General features: G+C 40.6%; 1 protein-coding gene across 1 annotated transcript; it reads left to right on the top strand.

Moving 5' to 3' along the window:
- Positions 1-238: 238 nt before the first annotated feature.
- Positions 239-18446, top strand: LOC116904051 (potassium voltage-gated channel subfamily D member 2-like). The gene is made up of 5 exons (XM_032906909.1): positions 239-435; positions 11116-11211; positions 11899-11991; positions 14584-14831; positions 15772-18446. The coding sequence occupies exons 1-5, from the start codon at positions 283-285 to the stop codon at positions 15947-15949; spliced, it is 768 nt and encodes a 255-aa protein (XP_032762800.1). The 5' UTR covers positions 239-282; the 3' UTR covers positions 15950-18446.
- The last annotated feature ends 2008 nt before the right edge of the window (positions 18447-20454 follow it).

Genomic DNA, 20454 nt, shown 5'->3' with positions numbered 1-20454 from the left:
CTTTCATGACATCATCGGACTTTAAATATGCTCTAACCTGAGAGGCCTTCTAAATGTTATCATTTTCTACAAGGTCGAAAGGTAGCTTTTGTAAGTTTATGGTCAGAATTTCCCACTTATTAGTTTGACACCGTGCGTGTTTTAGTCATGAAGTAGAAATGGAGATATTTCCCAAGTATCATTTGACCTAAAGCAAAACAAACAAGAAAAGAAGAATTAATTGTACCAGGAAGAAGTGTGACTTAACGACAATTCTTTTTCCTCTCACGCAGGTATGGCGACATGGTACCAAAAACCATCGCAGGTAAGATTTTCGGGTCTATCTGCTCACTGAGCGGAGTCTTGGTCATCGCGCTACCCGTGCCTGTGATCGTGTCTAACTTCAGTCGGATCTACCACCAAAACCAACGAGCAGACAAACGAAGGGCACAGAAGGTAAGAGCTGAACTCTGTGAAAGCAAGCGTTACCATCCATCACTTTTTATACTAAGCTACAAAATCCTTGCCATTCCTTCAATACTGGGTTAATGACGAAAAGACCGTAGACTCTCAGCAGCGTAAAACAAGGGACTGGGTTTTAACCAATGAGAGAGGATCACGCCTCTGGTCCATTATCGGTCTAGAGATGGAACCTTCCTGTTAGCCTGTGAGCTGTACCTCTGCAGTCGTGAACTCGATGAGTCGCACTCGGCCACTCTTGAAGTGACTTTAGCCAAAGCTGGTCAAACAACCCCAGCTAGGCTAACCGTGGGCAGAGAATGGCCACAATAAGGTAGGAGGTAGAAAGTAAGGAGTATTCAGGATCACTGCTAATAACCGCCTATTCATACATATATGCTTAAGTATGATTACTAAAATCCCATTTCTAAATCTGATTCATTTAGTTTTTATCCCTTAGAAATCAGGCTGGTTCCAATTAAAAGGGGGCTGTTAACAAGAACCAAGATGTGTATCTCAGCTATTTTGCTTAGTTTAGAGAAGTAGGAAATGTCTGAGTATTTGAACCTAAGATGTGTGTGTGTATGTGTGTGTGTGGGGGGGTGTTTGTGTATGTGTTTGCATTTGTCTTTACCTAGCCCAGTAGTTTCCTGTGTCTCTGAACTTTGTGCCAATTAATTAATCCCTCCAAGAATAACTCCACCCTATATTTATGTGTAAGATAGAGAAACGATAAGAGTATGATAATAGGAGAACATATATAAATCTGTGTAAACTCACAGTTAACTTACAATGACATTAGCAACATTTAATATTTACTGGTGACCTATTTTAGGCCAGGCAATGGTATAAGGTCCAAATAAATTATTTATATAGTCTTCACCAAACTCTAGGATTTGGTCACCATCATTCTTCCCATTTAATGGGAGGAATCCTAAAGTTTCCAGCAATCAAGCCATCCTCAGACCATACTAACTAATAAGGTCAAGGGCAACCATTCAGTGTGAACCGGTCTGAGCCAGGGGAGAGCAGAACTCAGTTATTTGCTGCATTCTCTATCAAATAAGAAGAACATCTGATATATACCGGTGTCTTTTGATAGCCCCCTTCTATTGGAAATCTCTTGAGACTTACTGGGAAGATGCCACACAAATCCGAATTAGAATCTCACTTTTCTTTCGATTTATCATTTAATTTTGTCATTTCTTTTGAAACAGCATCATGATTTTCTATTTTATTTCAGACAAATTTATTAGTACAAAGTCACATGTGACTTTTCTTTTTTAATTTTTTATTAGATATATTTCTTTACATACATTTCAAATGTTACTCTCCTTCCTGGTTTCCTGTCCATAAGCCCCCACCCCCTCCCTTCCTCCCCCCCCATATGGGTATTTCCCCTATACATCCTCCTTACTGCCCCTCATATTTCCCTGCACTGGGGGTCCAACCTTGGCAGGACCAAGGGCTTCCCCTTTCCCTGGTGCCCCAACAAGGCCATCCTCTGCTACATATGCAGTTGGAGCCCTGGGTCAGTCCAAGTATAGTCTTTTGGTAGTGGTTTAGTCCCTGGAAGCTCTGGTTGATTGGCATTGTTGTTTTTATGGGGTTGCAAGCTCCTTCAACTCTTTCAATACTTCCTCTAATTCCCCCAAGGGGGTCCTATTCTCAGTTCGGTGGTTTGCTGCTAGCATCAACCTCTGTATTGGACATGATCTGGATGTGTCTCTCAGGAGAGATCTATATCCGGTCCCTTTCAGCATGCATTTTTAGCTTCATCAAACTTATTAGGTTTTGGTGACTGTGTATATATATGGGCCACATGTGGGGCAGACTCTGAATGGCCATTCCTTCAGTCACTGCTCTAAACTTTGCTTCCATATCCCCTCCTATGGATATTTTCCACTTTTAAGAAGGAGTAGGAGCATCTGCATTTTGGTCATCCTTCTTCTTGAGCTTCCTGTGGTCTGTGGATTGCATCTTGGGTAATTCGAGCTTTTTGGCTAATATCCACTTATCAAGCATAGCAAGTGTGTTTTTCTGTGATTGAGTTACCTCATTCTGGATATTTTCTAGTTCATTCCATTTGCCTATGAATTTCATGAAGTCATTGTTTTTGATAGCTGAGTAGTATTCCATTGTGTAGATGTACCACAATTTTTAATCCATTCCTCTGTTAAAGGGCATCTAGGTTCTTTGCAGCTTCTGGCCATTATACATAAGGCTGCTATGAACATAGTGGAGCATGTGTCTTTGTTATATGTTGGAGCATCTTTTGGGTATATGCCCAGGAGAGGTATAGCTGGGTCCTCAGGTAGTTCAATGTCCAATTTTCTGAGGAACCTCCAGACTGATTTCCAGAATGGTTGTACCAGTCTGCAATCCCACCAACATTGGAGGAGTGTTCCTCTTTCTCCACATCCTCGCCAGCATCTGCTCTCATCTGAGTTTTTGATCTTAGCCATTCTGACTGGTGTGAGTCGGAATCTCAGGGTTGTTTTGATTTGCATTTCCCTGATGACCAAAGATGTTGAACATTTCTTTAGGTGCTTTTTGGCCATTTGATAATCCTCAGCTGAGAATGTTTTGTTTAGCTCTGTACCCCATTTTTAATAGGGTTGTTTGGCTCTTTGGAGTCTAACTTCTTGAATTCTTTGTGTATTTTGGATGTAAGCCCTCTATCAGATGTAGGATTGGTAAAGATCTTTTCCCAATCTGTTGGTTGCTGTTTTGTCCTAACGACAGTGTCTTTTGCCTTACAGAAGCTTTGCAGTTTTATGAGATCCCTTTGTCGATTCTTGATCTTAGAGCATAGGCCATTGGTGTTTTGTTCAGGAAATTTTCCACAGTTCCCATGTGTTCGAGACTCTTCCCCATTTTTTCTTCTATTAGTTTGAGTGTATCTGATTTGATGTGGAGGTGGAATCTCATTTTAATAAAACACAGAACACTGGTGCTGCCTGCTTCTCTGGCAAACTGGATGAGGGTTAATGCCTTCCTCATTCTGCATCAAAATAATCACCTTGATAGTTCAGAACCCTTTGCTTAGAAATCACTTTGGAAGTCTTTCTTGATGCTTCCTCTGAATTTACAGAGTGCTGTATTTCCGGTATGTTTCCTGCCCATCGCTTTTCTCCTTTCCAGAAAGCATCCTTCTCTTTTGTAAACGCCAAAACTCCATTCATAACCATGTTTCATTGGCTGTACAGTCTAGATAATTCCATGCACCTGCAAGACATCACCAGCAATTTACTGCAGTTCACTACTAGCTTTGTGGCTGGTCCCATCATGGAGTTTAAACATGGTTGTCATCAGTATGTAGCACCAATAAAGTAGCCGAAGTACCCAACAAAGGGGAAGGAGAAGCTGTAGAGACCATATCCAGTGGCTAGTCACGGCTCCTGGAATGTGGCCACCCACCTATCTCAAAAATATTAACCCTGGATTGCTCCTGTCTAAAGGAAATACAGGGACAAAGAGTAGAGCAGAGACTGAAGGAAAGGCCATCCAGAGACTGCCCCACCTGGGGATCCATCCCGTATGCAGACACCAAACCCAGACACTACTATTGATGCCAAGAAGTGCTTTCTGATAGGAGGCTGGTATAGCTGACCCCTGAGAAGCTCTGCCAAAGCCTGACCAATACAGATGTGGATGCTCACAGCCAACCATCAGACCATGGGGAGTTGAAAGGGTTTACATCCCCATAGGAAGAACAGCAATATCAACCAGTCAGACACCCCAGAGCTCCCAGGGACTAAACCATCAACCAAAGAGTATACATGGAGTGACTCATGGCTCCAACCACAGAGGATCAATGGGAGGGGAGGCCCTTGGTCCTGTGGAGGCTCGATGCCCCAGCATAGGGAAATGCTAGGGCAGTGATGGAATAGGTGGGTAGGTGGGGGAACACCCTAATAGAAACAAGGAGGAGGGGGATGGGATGGGATTTTGCAGAGGGGAAACTGGGAAGATGGATAACATTTGAAATGTAAATAAATAAAATAACCAATAAAAAAAGAAGTCGTCATAAAGTAGCTCTTGAATAACTTCAGTGATTCCATATAGGTACAGGCATGTTCGACAGAGACCTCATTTGTGACCGATATCGGGGAGCATTTTCCTTCAATTTGTTCAGCCTTGAAGCTGCTTGCTTTAAGGAATTCCCCTACCTCCATTAGTGATAATCCTCTAGCTTTAAATTACTGTCCAGAGAAGTAATAAATACTTTGGACAGTATTTATGCGTATTTCTAATAATCTAATAGGTTGGAAGTGTTAAGAGAGAAAGGGCAGTAGAAAGGAAGAAAGGAGGAAAGCAGGCAGGTACACTCCGTCATCCCCTTCCCTTACAGGACACATTTGGACAGGCAGAGCTGTACAGACTGATTTCAGGTTCCTCTATAAGGGACTTTTCATGTGGCTCTAGCCACACAGGGCACTCAGATACGCTGTCAGAAATAGCAATTATCCCTCAAGAAGATTAACTCCTACCATTTACCGGTCTCCTTTCTAGGTCTTTGGTTATCATAAGAACTACTTACAGAAAAACAATCCGAAGCTCAAATATGATTTTATTTTTTTAAAGTCCTAATATATCTATGTTTTTTCTGCCAAGAATATCATGCATAATGATAAAAAAAAACCCTTTGAGGACATCTTTAGAATACTAGAATTTCTGAGAAGCCAATATAATAAAATCTTAAATAAGCTAACAGAGGGCACATACGTGTGATCTCTGCAGAATGTGCCCTGCACCTTCATGGGCTCGCTCTACTCACTCAAGGGCTTCCTTGTCAGTATTTCTACTTGATGGACATGTTGCCGGGTGTTGTTAACAAACATCTTGACACTCCCTGGTGGGATGAATAACAAAGCTAGAAAAGCGCTTCAAAGTATTTGTGCCCAGTAAACTTGAAGAGCGAAATTAAATTGGTGTGACGTCATAAAGTACAGTAAGTGAAAAGCGTACCTCATGTAAGGTTTTTATCCTCAAACCATTTTTATGTTCTAAACTACCACCATGACATAACGAATTTTATATGCAACTACTAGAGAAATTGACTTAATAAAGTCAGATAAAATAACATAATATAGTATTTCAGCAAACATCCTATGATCGATAAACTGAGCATAACCCCAAGAACAAAAGGCATTTTAAATAAACTATGTTACCCAGTGGTTCTTCCTACCTTTTCCTGGATATTAAAAACAACGCAGACTAAACTTTCATTACATTAAGATGATTTGTATTAATCTGGGCCTTGAGACTGAGTGACTCGCTCAGTAGGTATCACGGTTGCAAAAAAACATAACCAATAATTCAACCAAGCAAGCAGTATTTCAGCAAGAATTTAATAAAAAGCAACACTCAAATGGACCAAGTAAAGTAATATTATGAAATCGTTATTTCCTGCGCTCAGGTCTGTAGTTGATTCCACTCTACAGCAAGGGAGAAGACAAACATTGCGTGTGTGTAAGAGGCTTCCTGTCCGCACTGCCAGGGGGCCACCCTTCTTACCCTTCCACACACCGAGCCCTCTTCCTGCTTTTCCTGCACATTTCCACCTTTAAAGCAAATGCACCATTTATTCCCCTTTTCTCAAGCCTTGATGGTCTTTACTTAAAGACTTGGGACTGAAGACAGGCATAAAATCTGACATCTTGTCTACCCCAACTACTAGACTTGTATCTTACTAGACTCGTGTTTCATCCAGTCCTTCAAAAGTCATTTATTGACTAGCTTTTATTTGCCAGAAATCAATCTTAATTGGTAAAACGCCAGATCATAAGGGTGATATTTTGAAGCAAGAGGCTACTCTGTTTTAAAATATAAATAAGACTGCATAGCCATCTGCCTGTTCCACACTAGCATGAGCATACCACATAACAATGATAAGTATAACCTAATAAAACCAAAACAATTCAGCCCAGGTTTCTAGTATGCCATAGGTGATTTCCATGTGACATCATATTAATAGTCACTTGAAGGTTATGTCATTATTTCAGTTTTACAGAGGCTTTGCATGTCTTCACATATTATTAGTTAAATCCCAAGACCAAAATACTTGAGCATTATTCAAATATATGTATTTATATATGTGTATATACAAACAATATATACAAATATTTAAACATGCTAAATAGACAAATACATTTATATGTATTCATAAGTATTTATTATATATAAATGCCCTCTCCTCTGGTGCCCACCTACATGTTTCCATGCTTATCTCTCCTAGCTGTGAGTCCTTTTGTTGACTGTTTATTTCACTCACCCACTTTACTAAGCACTGTGCCTTGCCAACACTGCCCTCCCGGGATTACTCACGCTTCAGAGCTGGGAAGAGCATACAGTCTAAGACACTGTCTTCCACTTTCCTCTTTGGTTGCTCCGGCTTGTTTCATGTCTAAGGCAGCTGTTTTCCTTAGCAAATGGAAACAATCCAATAAACTCCTTCAGACCTTCAAAGCTAACAAAGTTTATATCCTACATCCACACGGACCATTTGAGCATTAAATGAATGAAACAGCCTGTGGTGTAATATCTGGAACACATGGTTTAGGCAGTATGGAGGGGGCAATATGTAAGCAGTAATGAATTACCTTAGATTAGTAAGAAGAGAGACTTCTCTTGATCCCTAGGTTGCCTAGGATACCTTCATTTTTCTAAAGTATTGAAAATATTTCTTGATTCAATAACACTATGGTTCAAAACATTTACTAAAACCTCATCCTAATTTGCATTCTCACTACTGGCATTTTCCCACTGTAAGAAGCTGCTATTTTCTACAAGATGCAAGTAGGGGACCGGAAGGACTATTCTCTCTTAACCTCTCATTACACAGCAAGTATTGTCATGGCTGTCATACTGAGTAGGTCAGAAGAAAAGTGAGTTTCTGAAGTAACTTTGTAAAATAATCTCCTTCAGTTACCTGCTGGAACCAAAGCCATAATCACAGATGGTAAGGGCTAGATTTCAACAGGTATTTGGGATTGTACTCCACAGGAGAAGTTAAGCCAATTAACTCACAGTATTGCAGCAAACTGAGAAACGTCGTGGCTGAAGTTAAGACAGGTAGACTGGTGCTTCTTTTGCTAATATAGTACATGACTTAACAAAAATGGCTGCTCTGCCTTTAAGACCATTTTTTTTACAGAAGATTAGGATTCTATATGTATTACGAGTTTCTACTATTTATAAATATATATTTTATTTACTACTTTCCATTCTGTGAAGAAAAATCCGTCACTGTCCAGTTCTGAACAGACAGTAGTTTAGTAGTTTTGGTTGTGGCATATGGCTCAAAGAAAGAAATCAGTATTACTCCATGTTGCTGCTTATGCTGAGAGAATGACATGGCAAAGAGAAATAACTAGTACGTGGGAGATATAATATACAAGATTGTGGGGATGGAGGGAGGGCAGGGGAAAAGGTGGGAGGGAAAGGAACAAAGAAATGCAGAGGATGGACAGCGAGGGGTGTGAACCAGCAAAAGAACAAGAGGGAAAAGGTGGACCAAGTAAGGCAATGAGTGTTGGAGGAGCAGAAAGGAATCACAATGAGTGCTTTCTGGGAATCAATGGGCAAACTGCTTGTTTGTAAATGATTAGGGCAATTCTAGGTAATTTCCCAACATGCCTCACATTGCCGTTGTTTTCTTGAGTCTGGACGGAAGTGCCAGCGCGGCCTCAAGCTTTTGAAGATAAAAGTCTTTGTTCTACCTTCCAACTTAATTCTCCTGTCCTAGCTCAATGTGTTCAGTGATCTCAGCATTACACCGACAGCAGGAGTGAAATTTGCCGATTGTTCACATTACACAAAAATGATCGTGATACACAGTACGTGATTTTAAAATGGCATCGACGGGCAGAAGAGCGTGTAAGCTCAAGGATGAAGAAACGAGTAGCTGAAGCCATGATGGTAAATGAAGGTCTAGTGCCTGAGACTGTTCAGCACTGCTCTTCAGGAAGTAGATGCAAAGGGGAATTCCATAAAACCTACACACACGCGCGCGCACACAAACGCACACGCACTCACATGCACAGGCACAGGCATATGCACACTCACATGCACAGGCACATGCACACGCACATGCACAGGCACAGGCACATGCACACTCACATGCACAGGCACATGTACACACACACACACACACACACTTTAATACAAAGACAAGTCCGCCATCAAAAATTTATCACTGTGCTCCAAGTAGGCATCCTTGCTTCCAAAGGTTGCTTTCAAGTTTTGATTGGTGATATATGGTGGCTCTAGGAGGCTAAGGAAAGCAACGGCAGCCATAAGGCTATCCCCGGCTATTTAGTATATTCAGGGCCAACCTGGGTTTCCCAAGAGCCTGCCTCAAAGCAACAACGAATAAGAGTTAGTTGTGGTGAAACAATGGTGGCCCCAGCTTTACAGGAGCTGGAACAAGATCACTAGTTTAAGGCTAACTTAACAAAACCCTTTCTCAAAAGTATTAAACCACGGAGCCTGAAAAGATCGATGAGCAATTAGGAGTCCTTGCCGTTCTTCCCCAAGACTGGAGTTCAATTCCTACCACTCCAATCAAGTGGTCCAAAACCACCTGGAATTTCAGCTCCAGAGGGTTTGACATAATCATGTCATTTCCCTCCTCCTTTTTCCTTCTTCCAAGTCCTTCCCACGTGCCCTCCCTCCAATCTCTCAGGCAAACAAACCCCCTAAATGTCCCCTGTTCCCTGTCAAATTACAAAGCAGAAAAGACCGGGGACGTAAATCAGCAGCAGAGAATTAGCCCCGCGTGCATAAAACCCTGGCTCCCATCCTAAGTACTTAAAAAACAAATTAATCAATAGTTGAGTAAATGAACCATGCTTCATTTGAACAGTGGCATATCATACAGCCATTAAATTTGCAGTAGTCCCTGCATGTGCTGTTGCGTGAAGCTCCCAGATGTAGGCATTAAATAAACTGCAGAAGGATGTGAGCTGTGCTCTTCCGGCTGCGTTATGATATTCGTGTGCACACCCTGAGCTTCTGACAGGAGATCCAGCAGCCCGCTGGCTGCAGAGCACAGGGAGAAAGACCATAGGCCAGAGTACTTGCCCTGTGTGTGTCTTTGTAACATTGGCATTATTTTTCACAGGCACGCATTTCCTTTCTGTTTTTAGAATGGAAATAATTTTCTTTTTTTTTTTTAGTTTTTACACAAAAAAAGTATTCCGGAACTTGAGCCTCAAGGTAGCAATGGATTCTTCCTAAAGGGGATGGTGGTCTTCTTAAAGTCAGTTTGTAAGAAGCTTCCTGGACAAACCATCCCGGATGCTTTGCTGAGTAAGCTTGTTAACCAGGAGCCATAAAGGGTGGTCCCCAGAATGCGCAAGGTGGAAGGCAGGCTCACTGCAGGATGGTCAGAAGTTAGCCATGTAGCAACAATTGTGAAGAGAAAATAGGCTAGAAAGCTAGCCAGCCAATCGCTGTACTGGGGAATACCGCACTGATGCTCCCATTGAAACTGACCCACTGAATCGAGCATCTGAGATTCTCCAAACGGAAGAGAAGAGACGTTGAAAGTTTCAATCATCGTAGACGTCCATCAGGATAGACTCGCTGCTTTCTTCATCCCAACAGAGTCAAGACTGAAATAGAAATCGGACGAATATGTCTTTGTATGGACCCGTAGGGACAAATGACCTAAATCCAAGGATTTTAAGAGTCTGTAGTACTCAGCATGGACTCCATTCATCAGCGTAATTGCAAAAGAAGAAATTAGGCAGGGTCTACACATGCTCCTGAGTAGTGAATTCAGAAATCGAGAGAGAGTGAGGGAGAGAGCTAAAGGGAGGGAAGGGGAAGGGAAAGGGAGGGGAGGGAAGGAGTGGGGGGGGGACAAGTGAAGAACAAAGGAAGAAAGGATAGAAGGACAAGAACTAGAAAGAAGGGCAGGGGAGAGTAAAGAGGGATAAGCTAGCCAGGTAGAGAAGGAGAGAGAAAATTTGGCTACTGAGTCCTGGAAACAAGTTACTAATTTACAAAAAGAAACTAATGACAGAAACAAGAATCTACAGTTGCTTTGTTGGGCCTTGGTTTCTACTCCACTAAGTCACTCAGGTCACAGAAAGTGTAAATACAAGTCAGGTGATGTTCTTATTTTGCTCCCAACCAAACAGAAAGAATTTCACAAGTGATTTGGTGTATGGCAATCACATCTACATACATCACGCACACACTAATAAATAATATTTTTTTCAAAGAGTTTATTCTCTGCTTTCTAAACAGGATCTCCTGTAAAGACAAATCCCCGTTCTGAAATGCATAAGCTCACCCAACTCCAAGACCATTAATAATAGAACATTCAAAACTGGAAAGAGGCTTTTCAATCGTTTCATCTTGAAAGCTTGGTTTCAAAATACGTCCGCTGACCAAGGGGTTGCGTGGAAAGCATTCTCTGCAGGCTGGAGCCATGGCTGAATGGGTAAAAGCCTTGCATCCCACAACCTAGGTTTGAAATCCAGAAAGCAGGATGAGGGATCTGTCTCCACAGAGCTGCCCTCTGACTATCACGTGTGTGAGCTGTGGCATGCACGTCTACATACATCATACACACAATAATAATGTTTTTCAAAGAGTTGATTCTCTGACTTGTAAGTGGGATTCATCGGTGTTCACAGGGTGTTTGGCTTTTCTCTCCTGTAGAAAGCGAGGTTGGCCAGGATCCGGGCAGCCAAAAGTGGGAGTGCAAATGCCTACATGCAGAGCAAGCGGAATGGGTTACTGAGCAACCAGCTGCAGGTACGGCCCACACCTTCGCTCCTTAGTAACCACGGGCTCATCAGCAGGAGAGTGACTCGGTTCCACTTAACTGTATGACTTTATTGCGGGTGATTATGAAAATGACTACTGGCACAACAAAGTGTCATTTTTATAACTTTCCACTCTATGTTCTAGTTGCTTATAACAGCTTAGAAACTGTGTTAGCAGACAGTGCCGGTAGCTATGACTTCACTTTCCAATCAGGAATTCCAACTCCTAATTGTCCACCGTGTCATTCTGTCCACTGCGATACCAATGATGTAAAAGATTCCCAAGCATCCAAATGTTTAATTGCTTTTATTTCAGAATTACATGTGTACAGTTTGATAGGGGGTCAAGGGGAGATCTGATATCTTCCTCTACTTCTGATAGAGAAAGCGTAGCACTCAGTAAGTATTACAAAGGTCACAGGATCAAAGTAGAACTTGATAAACTCTGAGTAATAGGGACTTGAATTTCCAATTCAAGGAGATATAAGCTTAAAAGACCAAATGGAAATGCGTCCGCTGATCACCCAGACTTAATTACACATTTGTCTTTTTTTAGTTAGTCAGTGCCTCTGGTTAATCTCGGAAAACAGGCCAGGTAGCTCTGCGCACGTGTGTAGCCCAGATTCTCCGAGTCTGCAATTTAAAGAGAAAGTTCTGTGTCTTCCCTGTGTTACAGTCCTCGGAGGATGAACCGGCCTTCGTTAGCAAATCTGGATCCAGCTTCGAGACACAACACCACCACCTGCTTCACTGCCTGGAGAAAACCACGGTAAGGAGACAGCAGGGCAGGGTTTCAGTCTTACACCTGACGGCACTTCTGTTTGCTTCCGGGTAAACATCAGATTTCCAAGCAGAATTGATCCTCTGCCTCCCTAGGAAACATGTTGGAAAGCAACATTACAGAAAGTTTCACAAGAATTAAAATGACTTAGTAACTACTGAACTTGGGAGTTACTATAGTTACCATACATGCTCGGCCCTAAGTGGCTGCCTTAACTCCGTTCCAAGAGAGAAAGTTAGCCTCCAGTTACGATTGAATCAAATATTGCCTTTTCTCCATTTATAAAACGAAAAGCCGAAAAAAAAAAAACAATGCAATTTCAAGTGTCTCTGCTTCTAAAGAAAGAAGCTATAGTAAAAGCAAAAGAGGGATGGGAAGAGAAAGCGCATATGTGTTATTCGCAGGTGTGCAGAGTAGAGATCGATATTCGAAAATGATCTCTTCAGCGCAGCGCCTGACTTGCATGTAATCGGTGGGAATTCCTCCACAGCAAAGGCACCCATTGTTAAGCTAGCTGTCCGTGGGCATCACAGTCTGTGACCTCAGAGCAGAACAAAGCATCCGTCATGTGGGAATCAGCTCACTGACCAGCGCTACATTATAAATAGTCTGAATTCCAACGCGCCTCCCATCAACTCGTTTATCCAGAGAGTTATTCATAATCACTTGCCTGTAGCCACTAGTGAGCCAGATCCACGGTCTCGTGAAATCAGGATGGACCCCCATCACCACCAAGCCTCCATGGATATGGGAAAACAGGAGCATGAGGTGTAGCTGGAGAAGGGTGGTGAGCCATGGAGGCACGGGAGGGTCCACAGTGTGGGCCAATGAGGATCCATGAGTAGGCAGGCTCAGGAAAGTCTCGAGTGCCTCTTGCAGTTCTTCGGAGGGTCGAGAGATGAAGCTGAGGTTGGAATTAGTCGGGCAAAGTCATGGGGGCAGCTCGGGCTCACATTGAAAAGATGATGTAAGTGAAGAAAAGAGAGCAGACACGCAGATGAGGAGGCCGCAGAAGATTTCAAAGGTCCCCAGAAGGTACAAGAAGACTCCAGGAGAAAAATACAGCAGTGCTGTGCTGTCTGTCGGGGTGATTATCTCACAATAAGTGGAAACTTTTAGAGATTTTAATTAGGGCAGTTCCATGGTTATATTTAAATTTTAAATAACATTATCCCTGTACTTCTTACGTAGTAGCTAGAGAACACTTTAAAAGTTAAAGATAGATTAGAGAAAGATTGATTTGTGCCTCTCGTGTCTTTTCCACTCTTTTACCACGGAAGAATATTTCTTAATAAAAAATATGTTTTTAGCCACAAGAAATACGATTTGGTTTGAGCTACTTAGAAAATACATACAGCAACCAGAAGCAGACTACATCTTTAATTCCAGTCCCTAATGAGAAAGGTCGGGTTGCCATGAGTTGTAAATGGGGCCCTGTGTGCTGTATGTGTGTTGTAAGAGAAACATGAAATTCTGCCATCTAATCCTTGTTCTCTGGACTCCAAACCGTAGACTGCTGAATTCTACATGCTTCAAAATGCTACTCTCAGCAAAGCCACGACAAAATGAGTCACTAAAACGATCTGTTTCCCATTGGGCCATGAATTGCTTCAATTGTTTTACTAATATTTTAGGATGAGCAGTGGTTAAGTCAAAGTCAAAATGGGCAAAGTCTTCCTTTATAAGGCCATTTCTACATACAGGCAGATGAAAATTGAAGTCATTCTCCAGCAATTCGGGATAAGGAACGTTCTGTCTTATACGTTCAATCTTATATTTCTGAGGCAGAATTCTTCTGTGGGGGTTTCAGGAGATAATTCTTTACTATTTTTTACATTAAACTTTATATTGTGGTCTTTGAAGTATGGTGAGTGAAATGACACACCTTACTGTTTGTCTCTGAGCGGGAGTTAGGAAAATAGAGCTGATGGACCACACAGATAAGAAAAGAGGGCCACAAACCCTCAGAACTAATTTCTTGTGAGATATTTCTCAGGTAGGGGCATATCATTCATTCTTTATTAATAAGCAATAGTTCTATGTGTATTGAGAACTTTAGGGTAGCATCAAAAGAAACAGAAATGGCTGAGGTCTCTCAATTTCTAATTAAAACATTTCTGTGCCACCTGAAGATGCTTGCTAATATGTAGCAGGTAATCTAACTTAGGCCATCCTGTGACAGCAGTCTCTTTTAATGTTTAGTCATAATAAAGTCACTAGGAGCCTATAAATTCCCTGTCAATGTCTTTATATTTGTTTAAGAGTTTTGATTCTTTAGTTTATGACATTCTGATTTTAAGTTACTTTTAAATTAATGAACGATATTTTTTTAAATGTTGGCCTGTAAATAAACACTGAGTCAGCTCCCAGGTCTCCAGACCCAGCTAGAAAGATTCTTTCCACAACAAAGTTCCTAAGGGAATTTTGATGTTGATATTTTAGTCTTTCCGAGACCCATTGGGTCAAGTCTAACCTGAATCTTAGTATGTTTTTAAGTCATAAAATAACGGTATTTAATCTCTTTTACGTTACGAAATCGTTTTTCCGCCTTCCTCACATTTTCTTACACCTCTCCCACAGAACCATGAGTTTGTGGATGAACAAGTCTTTGAAGAAAGCTGCATGGAAGTGGCCACTGTCAATCGCCCTTCAAGTCACAGCCCCTCCCTCTCTTCCCAACAAGGCGTCACCAGCACTTGCTGCTCACGGCGACACAAAAAGACTTTCCGCATCCCAAATGCCAATGTGTCCGGAAGTCATAGAGGCAGCGTGCAAGAACTCAGTACAATTCAGATCAGATGTGTGGAGAGAACTCCACTATCCAACAGGTACCTGGGATTGATCTGTACTATGTAAATGCCTGTCCTGGTTCTTAGACTATGTCCGCCACAGTCATGGTACAACCAGTGTGGCCTCTAATCCTACTTCCAAGGAAACTAGGTGAAGCGAGCATATCTGTTAAGGATCAAAAGCTGCATTAGGAGGCAGAGAAGATGGCTCGTGGGATATATTAATTGCCATAGAAGCCTAAAGACTTCTGAGTCCGAATTCTCTAGAATCCACATAAAAGCCAGTTTATCATACATTGCAGTGTATGATCCCATCACTTAGGAAGCAGAGACAGGGAATCCTGCAGATAAGTTGGGTTGGGTGGCTAGAATAACCGGAGTTGGTGAGTCAGCAAAAACCTTGTCTCCATAGGTGAAATGGAGAGCAATCAGGAAGACATCTGCCTCCCTGCTCTTCCTCTTTCCTGGGCCGTGGGAAGTCTGCGATAAGTCTCTCTCTTATAGAAAACGTCAGGCTTCAGATACCTAGAGGTCTTTGAGGTTTTTAACATATGGCTTATTATTAAGTGGGAGCTTTCAAGGAACCGTAACTTTTCAAAACAACACCCTCCCTAAGATGTTATAACCTTAGGTGTTACAAAAATCTCCATGGGATGCCATTTCATGCTGAAGCCTCTCAAAGTCCCTGCCAAAAGAAACGATTTCAGTTGTTATCTGAGCCCTTTTCTTTATATTTTTATAGAACCTACTTTGAGAAACAATTCATTGAGCTAATTTGAGCAGGATTTTAGGAATGTGACTCACGTTTAACAAACTGACTAACATCCGTGGTAATGTATTAAAGTGGTTTGAAAATATGGTATTGCTTATATATCTTAAGTATTATTTTTAGTAGCAAAATGTGAATTCTTCAGTTACAAGAAAAAACAACTTAGAATAAATAACTTACTTGTTCCAAACTACTTTTCTCCCTCATTAGCCGATCCAGCTTAAATGCCAAAATGGAAGAGTGTGTCAAACTAAACTGTGAACAACCTTACGTGACCACAGCAATAATTAGCATTCCAACACCTCCAGTAACCACCCCGGAAGGCGACGACAGGCCCGAGTCTCCTGAGTACTCGGGAGGAAACATCGTCAGGGTGTCTGCTTTGTAAGACAATTGGCACAGGTCTGAGAGCGTAGGAGCCCTGACTATGGAAAGAATCTAAAGGAGAAGAAAGAAGAAATAACAACCCCTTTTTGCATATTAAGACAGCCAAGCAAGAAGGTTGGCGATGAGACAAAAAAAAAATAAAATAAAAATGAAGACGTCAGAGATGAAGATGTGAATCAAACCACCGAAAGGCATTTCTAGACAGCGTTCGACCGGACCACAGAGGGTGACACTGTGGCCCTTTGACTTTGTGAATGAGCACAATGAAATGCCATCTGTTGATGCCTCTTATGATCAGAACTCTTTTTTAATAAAACAAATAAAATGAATCTTTGGACATAATGTGCCAGTTGAATGCAAAACAAAAAAAAATATGGAAAACATTTTGATAAAAATTTTTCCTGTTGACAACCATGAACATTGGCTCTGGTGAAGACTACTGTCGATGAGAAAACTCACAGGATCCATTTGTGTGGACTGAAGGAAACCATCCCAATGCATGCTAGAATTCTTTGGAGCAGTGATCTCAGTTTCCTTATGTTGTCTTCAGAATAGGCATGACAAACTCTACCTATAGAAAGGGGAAATTTCTGTGCACTTACAATGAGCTGACTGCCCAGGTTCTATGGTTGGGCTGTGCAAATAAACTCCTTTTAGCACCGCAGTGTTTCTCATGGGGATGCACACTAGTAAAATCTAAAGTGTTCGGATAGTTCAGTATTAATTATTGTTTAACCTTGCACCTGGTCATTGTTATAACTGCAATAATTCATTCTATATCTGTTGTATCAGGAATCAGGATTTTCTTTCGTATCCATAGATTCATAGATACAGTTAGAGCCACATTCACAGACACATTCCTGCTGTGGCCGGGTTTTAGGTGACTTCTTAATCCGAAACTATTGTGTCATAAATGTTTTTTGGTAGTATTCTTTGGTCCACTGTATTCCTGTGACCCAGTGCATTATCTGTCCCTGGATCTCTCTAGTGTCTTTCTACTGGGCTTACCCATTAATGACAGGATTAGTGTTTACTGTAGTTATAAAACAAAAGATTCCTGCCTTTGTATCTCCCAACCAGATGTTACAAAAAGACTGTCATCAATCCCCTTGATAAAAACTAGAGTAAAGGAGTTGACATGAAATATCTCTAGTGTTTTCACTACTTATAGAAAATCCAGACCCTGCAAACACCCATATGGGTTTTGGAAAGGAGTTAAATGGTACTTTTAAAAAAAAAATCACAGGATGGGTGATTTCAGAATCTAATTCAATGTATTATTTTGCTTCAGATCTTCAATACATTTTGAGATCAACTGAAATGCAGAGGTAAACTGAAGTGCTTTGTGTAGCAATATTTGATGAGAGCATGCTTTTAATGACATCCAAGGAAGCAACAATGTATCTTAAAAGAGTCTAGTGTATCACAAGGCACAAAGTTCTCTGCAAAAAATCAAGAAGAAGGAGTGTGATGAAGTGAAGTTGACCACGATGTACATTTAAGTGAAAAGTCTTGCTACCTTTTCACCCTTGAATATCCGCAGATGTGTCTGCACGTGACGGTGTAAAAATAAAAGTAAAAAAAAAAAAACAAAGTTTTATGTCGAATGAAAAGTTTTGTTCATTCCAAGCCACCACTGTAAGAACGAAAGCTTAGTTTACATGAAAAAGAGTTAATAATCAGTCCTCTGTCATAGAGATTTTGAAATGCTTATCACAATTTACCATAAAAAAAGAATTAATCCAAATATTTTCAGGTAAAGCCAGAAATGGTCACTTCCCGTTTATAGAATAGCTTCTAGGCCAGTGCTAGGCACACAGTAGCTGTTCATCAAAGCTGAGTGACAGGAAGAAACACTCAGCTGACCCTCGGGAAGATCTGGCTTTATTCCTAGTGTGTCTTTGAAAAGTTACTAATATTCCTGCGGCGTGAATATTAACAATTCTATTAACACCTGCCTGTTGTCACTTTATGCTTCTAGAGCAAATGTATAGTGAAACTTCTTTGATGGCAAGTATTGAAAAAAAATCTTTTAAAATAAGTACAATCAGGAACATTTAACATCTTTTGATTCCCAATAAGAAATTCTATTTTCACCGTTCTTAATAGGACATAAAACAACATAGACTTAGCTTATTTTTGGTTGATAATTATTCTTCCTGTTTTGGTTTGCCGTTTATCACAAATGATTAGTTTCTTCAGATTTTCAGAAATGAAATTTTAAAAAAAAATCTTTTGGATGTTTTAGGTGATTTAAAAAATATACTGTGTTGGTGGTGACTGACTATTGATGACTGTGTTAAGTGCAACTGTACTGTAAGTGAAATGTAATTATTTCTGTGTATCATATGGAGTAACTAAGGTCATTGTTTTTTGACAATTTTGTTTGAAATTCATATATCTTATTTCAAAGGATAGCATAATATCGGCATTATGCTGGAAAAAAATAGACCTTTGGAGAATACTTAAATAAACATGTGCATGCTTGAACAGGACAACGTGCTTGACTATGGCCCTTTTTTCTTATATTTTAATCCCTTTCCAAAAGATGTGTCACACTAACAATAAATCTACGAGGACCCTCAGGCTCACACAGACTAAAAGAACTCAAAACTTCACTGTAATGTAAACTGGTTAAGACAATAGCTTTTCTCCAACAGTGGGATGCCGGAAATGAGGGAGGGGGCGCGTCACTTAGAAAGCCCAGACTTTGAGCTAGACACACTCTTGTCACTGTTGCTTGTATCAAGCAAAGGGAAACTCAGCAATCGCAGTGTTGGTCAAAGCTTAGTTCGATTCTTAGTAAAAATAAAGGGTCTCGGGTAAGAAAATGGGCAATTTGTATGCCCGTAACTATGTGTGTATACATAGATGATAAGTGAGAGATATATGATTGATAGACAGATAGATGATAGAGGCAGATGATTGATGATAGATAGATAATAGATAGTAGTTTTGCTTTAGGACATACTGTAAATTTTTACATTTTAATTGAAGTATAACTATATCACTACACCCTCTCCTCCCCTCCCATGATCCACTCCCATTTTCACTCCTTTCTAATCTTTCCCATCGCCCCTCAAATTGAGAGCCTCCTTTTTATTGTTGCAATGCTCATATGTGGGAAAATATACAAGTACAATGGACAGTGTCCATTTTTGTTGTCTGTGTATGTGTGGCTTCAGGGATAACCCTATGTATTAGGTCACCAATCTGGAGCCCATCCCTGTTCAAAACATATGCGTGTACTGACAGCCTTTTCAATATCCCAGAAGAGACAAAAGGGGAAAATTACATTTTTTTAAACAAAACATTTAGAAAGAAAAGAGCCAATTCATTTAGTGCAAAAACTACTTTTCCCTCTTTCTGTATGTTATCCTTTTAGTTTACAGTCTCCATATTTTTGGTAGTTATTTTTCATAATAGGCTGCGACTTGCTGAGGTTATCCGTCTTGCCTTTAAAAAGTTCCTTGCACCCCTCTCTCTTTCCCTCACTTCAGTCACAACAGTGGCTTGGAAATAGCCTCTGGGGAGTTTCTCTCGTGTCTCCAGCAACATCGCTCAAAAGAATAAAAACAGTACCTGATGGCAAACACTTGAGCCCTCCGAGTCTCCTAAGATAGACAAGCCCTCTTCCCGACAGACTTATTGAAGTGTTTGCTTGGTTAACTCACAGGCGTGAAGATGGTTATTGCACTGTGTAACCCTGAACAGAATTTTCAATATGACTGTGTAGATACACCACTTTTTTATTGAAACTATTTCTATCTCAGCTACTGGCATTTAGGAGAGTAAAATTTTCTTATAGCATTAATATGTTTTATTTCTAAGTAATTAATATTTTAAACAGCAATATGCTTGTAATAGCTATATTTTTGGCAAAGGCTTTCCCGTAATAATAACGTTTTGTTTCTCACTGCTCACCTGGCATATCCTTCTGTTCTCTTCAAGCATAAATTATTCTGGTTGCTTTTTCATTCCCTAGTCATGTCTTCTTCTGTTTTTTTTTTTTTCCTGTAGAAATTCCCTTGGCATTACTATTTATTCTGCTCAAAACTCAGCTTCCAGAATTCTTATCATAAGCAGGACACTGTGTTAAGCATCAAGAAAGATATAAAGATTAAGAAATGAGACCAATAGAACTTAACTGCGTCGTTGGAGGTTCTTTGTTACATCATGTTATATTGGAAGCATTTTAAACTTTTGTTTCATTTTATTTTTTATTTTTCATTCCTACAGTTTTTGCATATGATGGATTCTGCTTTTGTGTTATTATGGGATTTCTAACAAGTGTGTCTCTGCACCTATATTTCTTTCTTGTGCCCTTTTCTGGACTCCTTTCCTCTCGTTTATATGTTTTGTCTGATGTTGATTTATTTTACTTTATCCTTTAGATGCCTGTTCGTTTTCTAGTGAAAGACATCAAAGGGCTAGATCTGGATGGGGGAGGAACTGAGGAGAAAGCAGGGGGAAAACCCTAATCAGACTATATTGTATGAAAAAAGA

Source organism: Rattus rattus, chromosome 6, assembly GCF_011064425.1.
Source record: "Rattus rattus isolate New Zealand chromosome 6, Rrattus_CSIRO_v1, whole genome shotgun sequence".
NCBI classification, from domain to species: Eukaryota; Metazoa; Chordata; class Mammalia; order Rodentia; family Muridae; genus Rattus; species Rattus rattus.
Note: the sequence above shows the minus strand (reverse complement) of the source record. Positions and strands in the feature narration are given on the sequence as shown.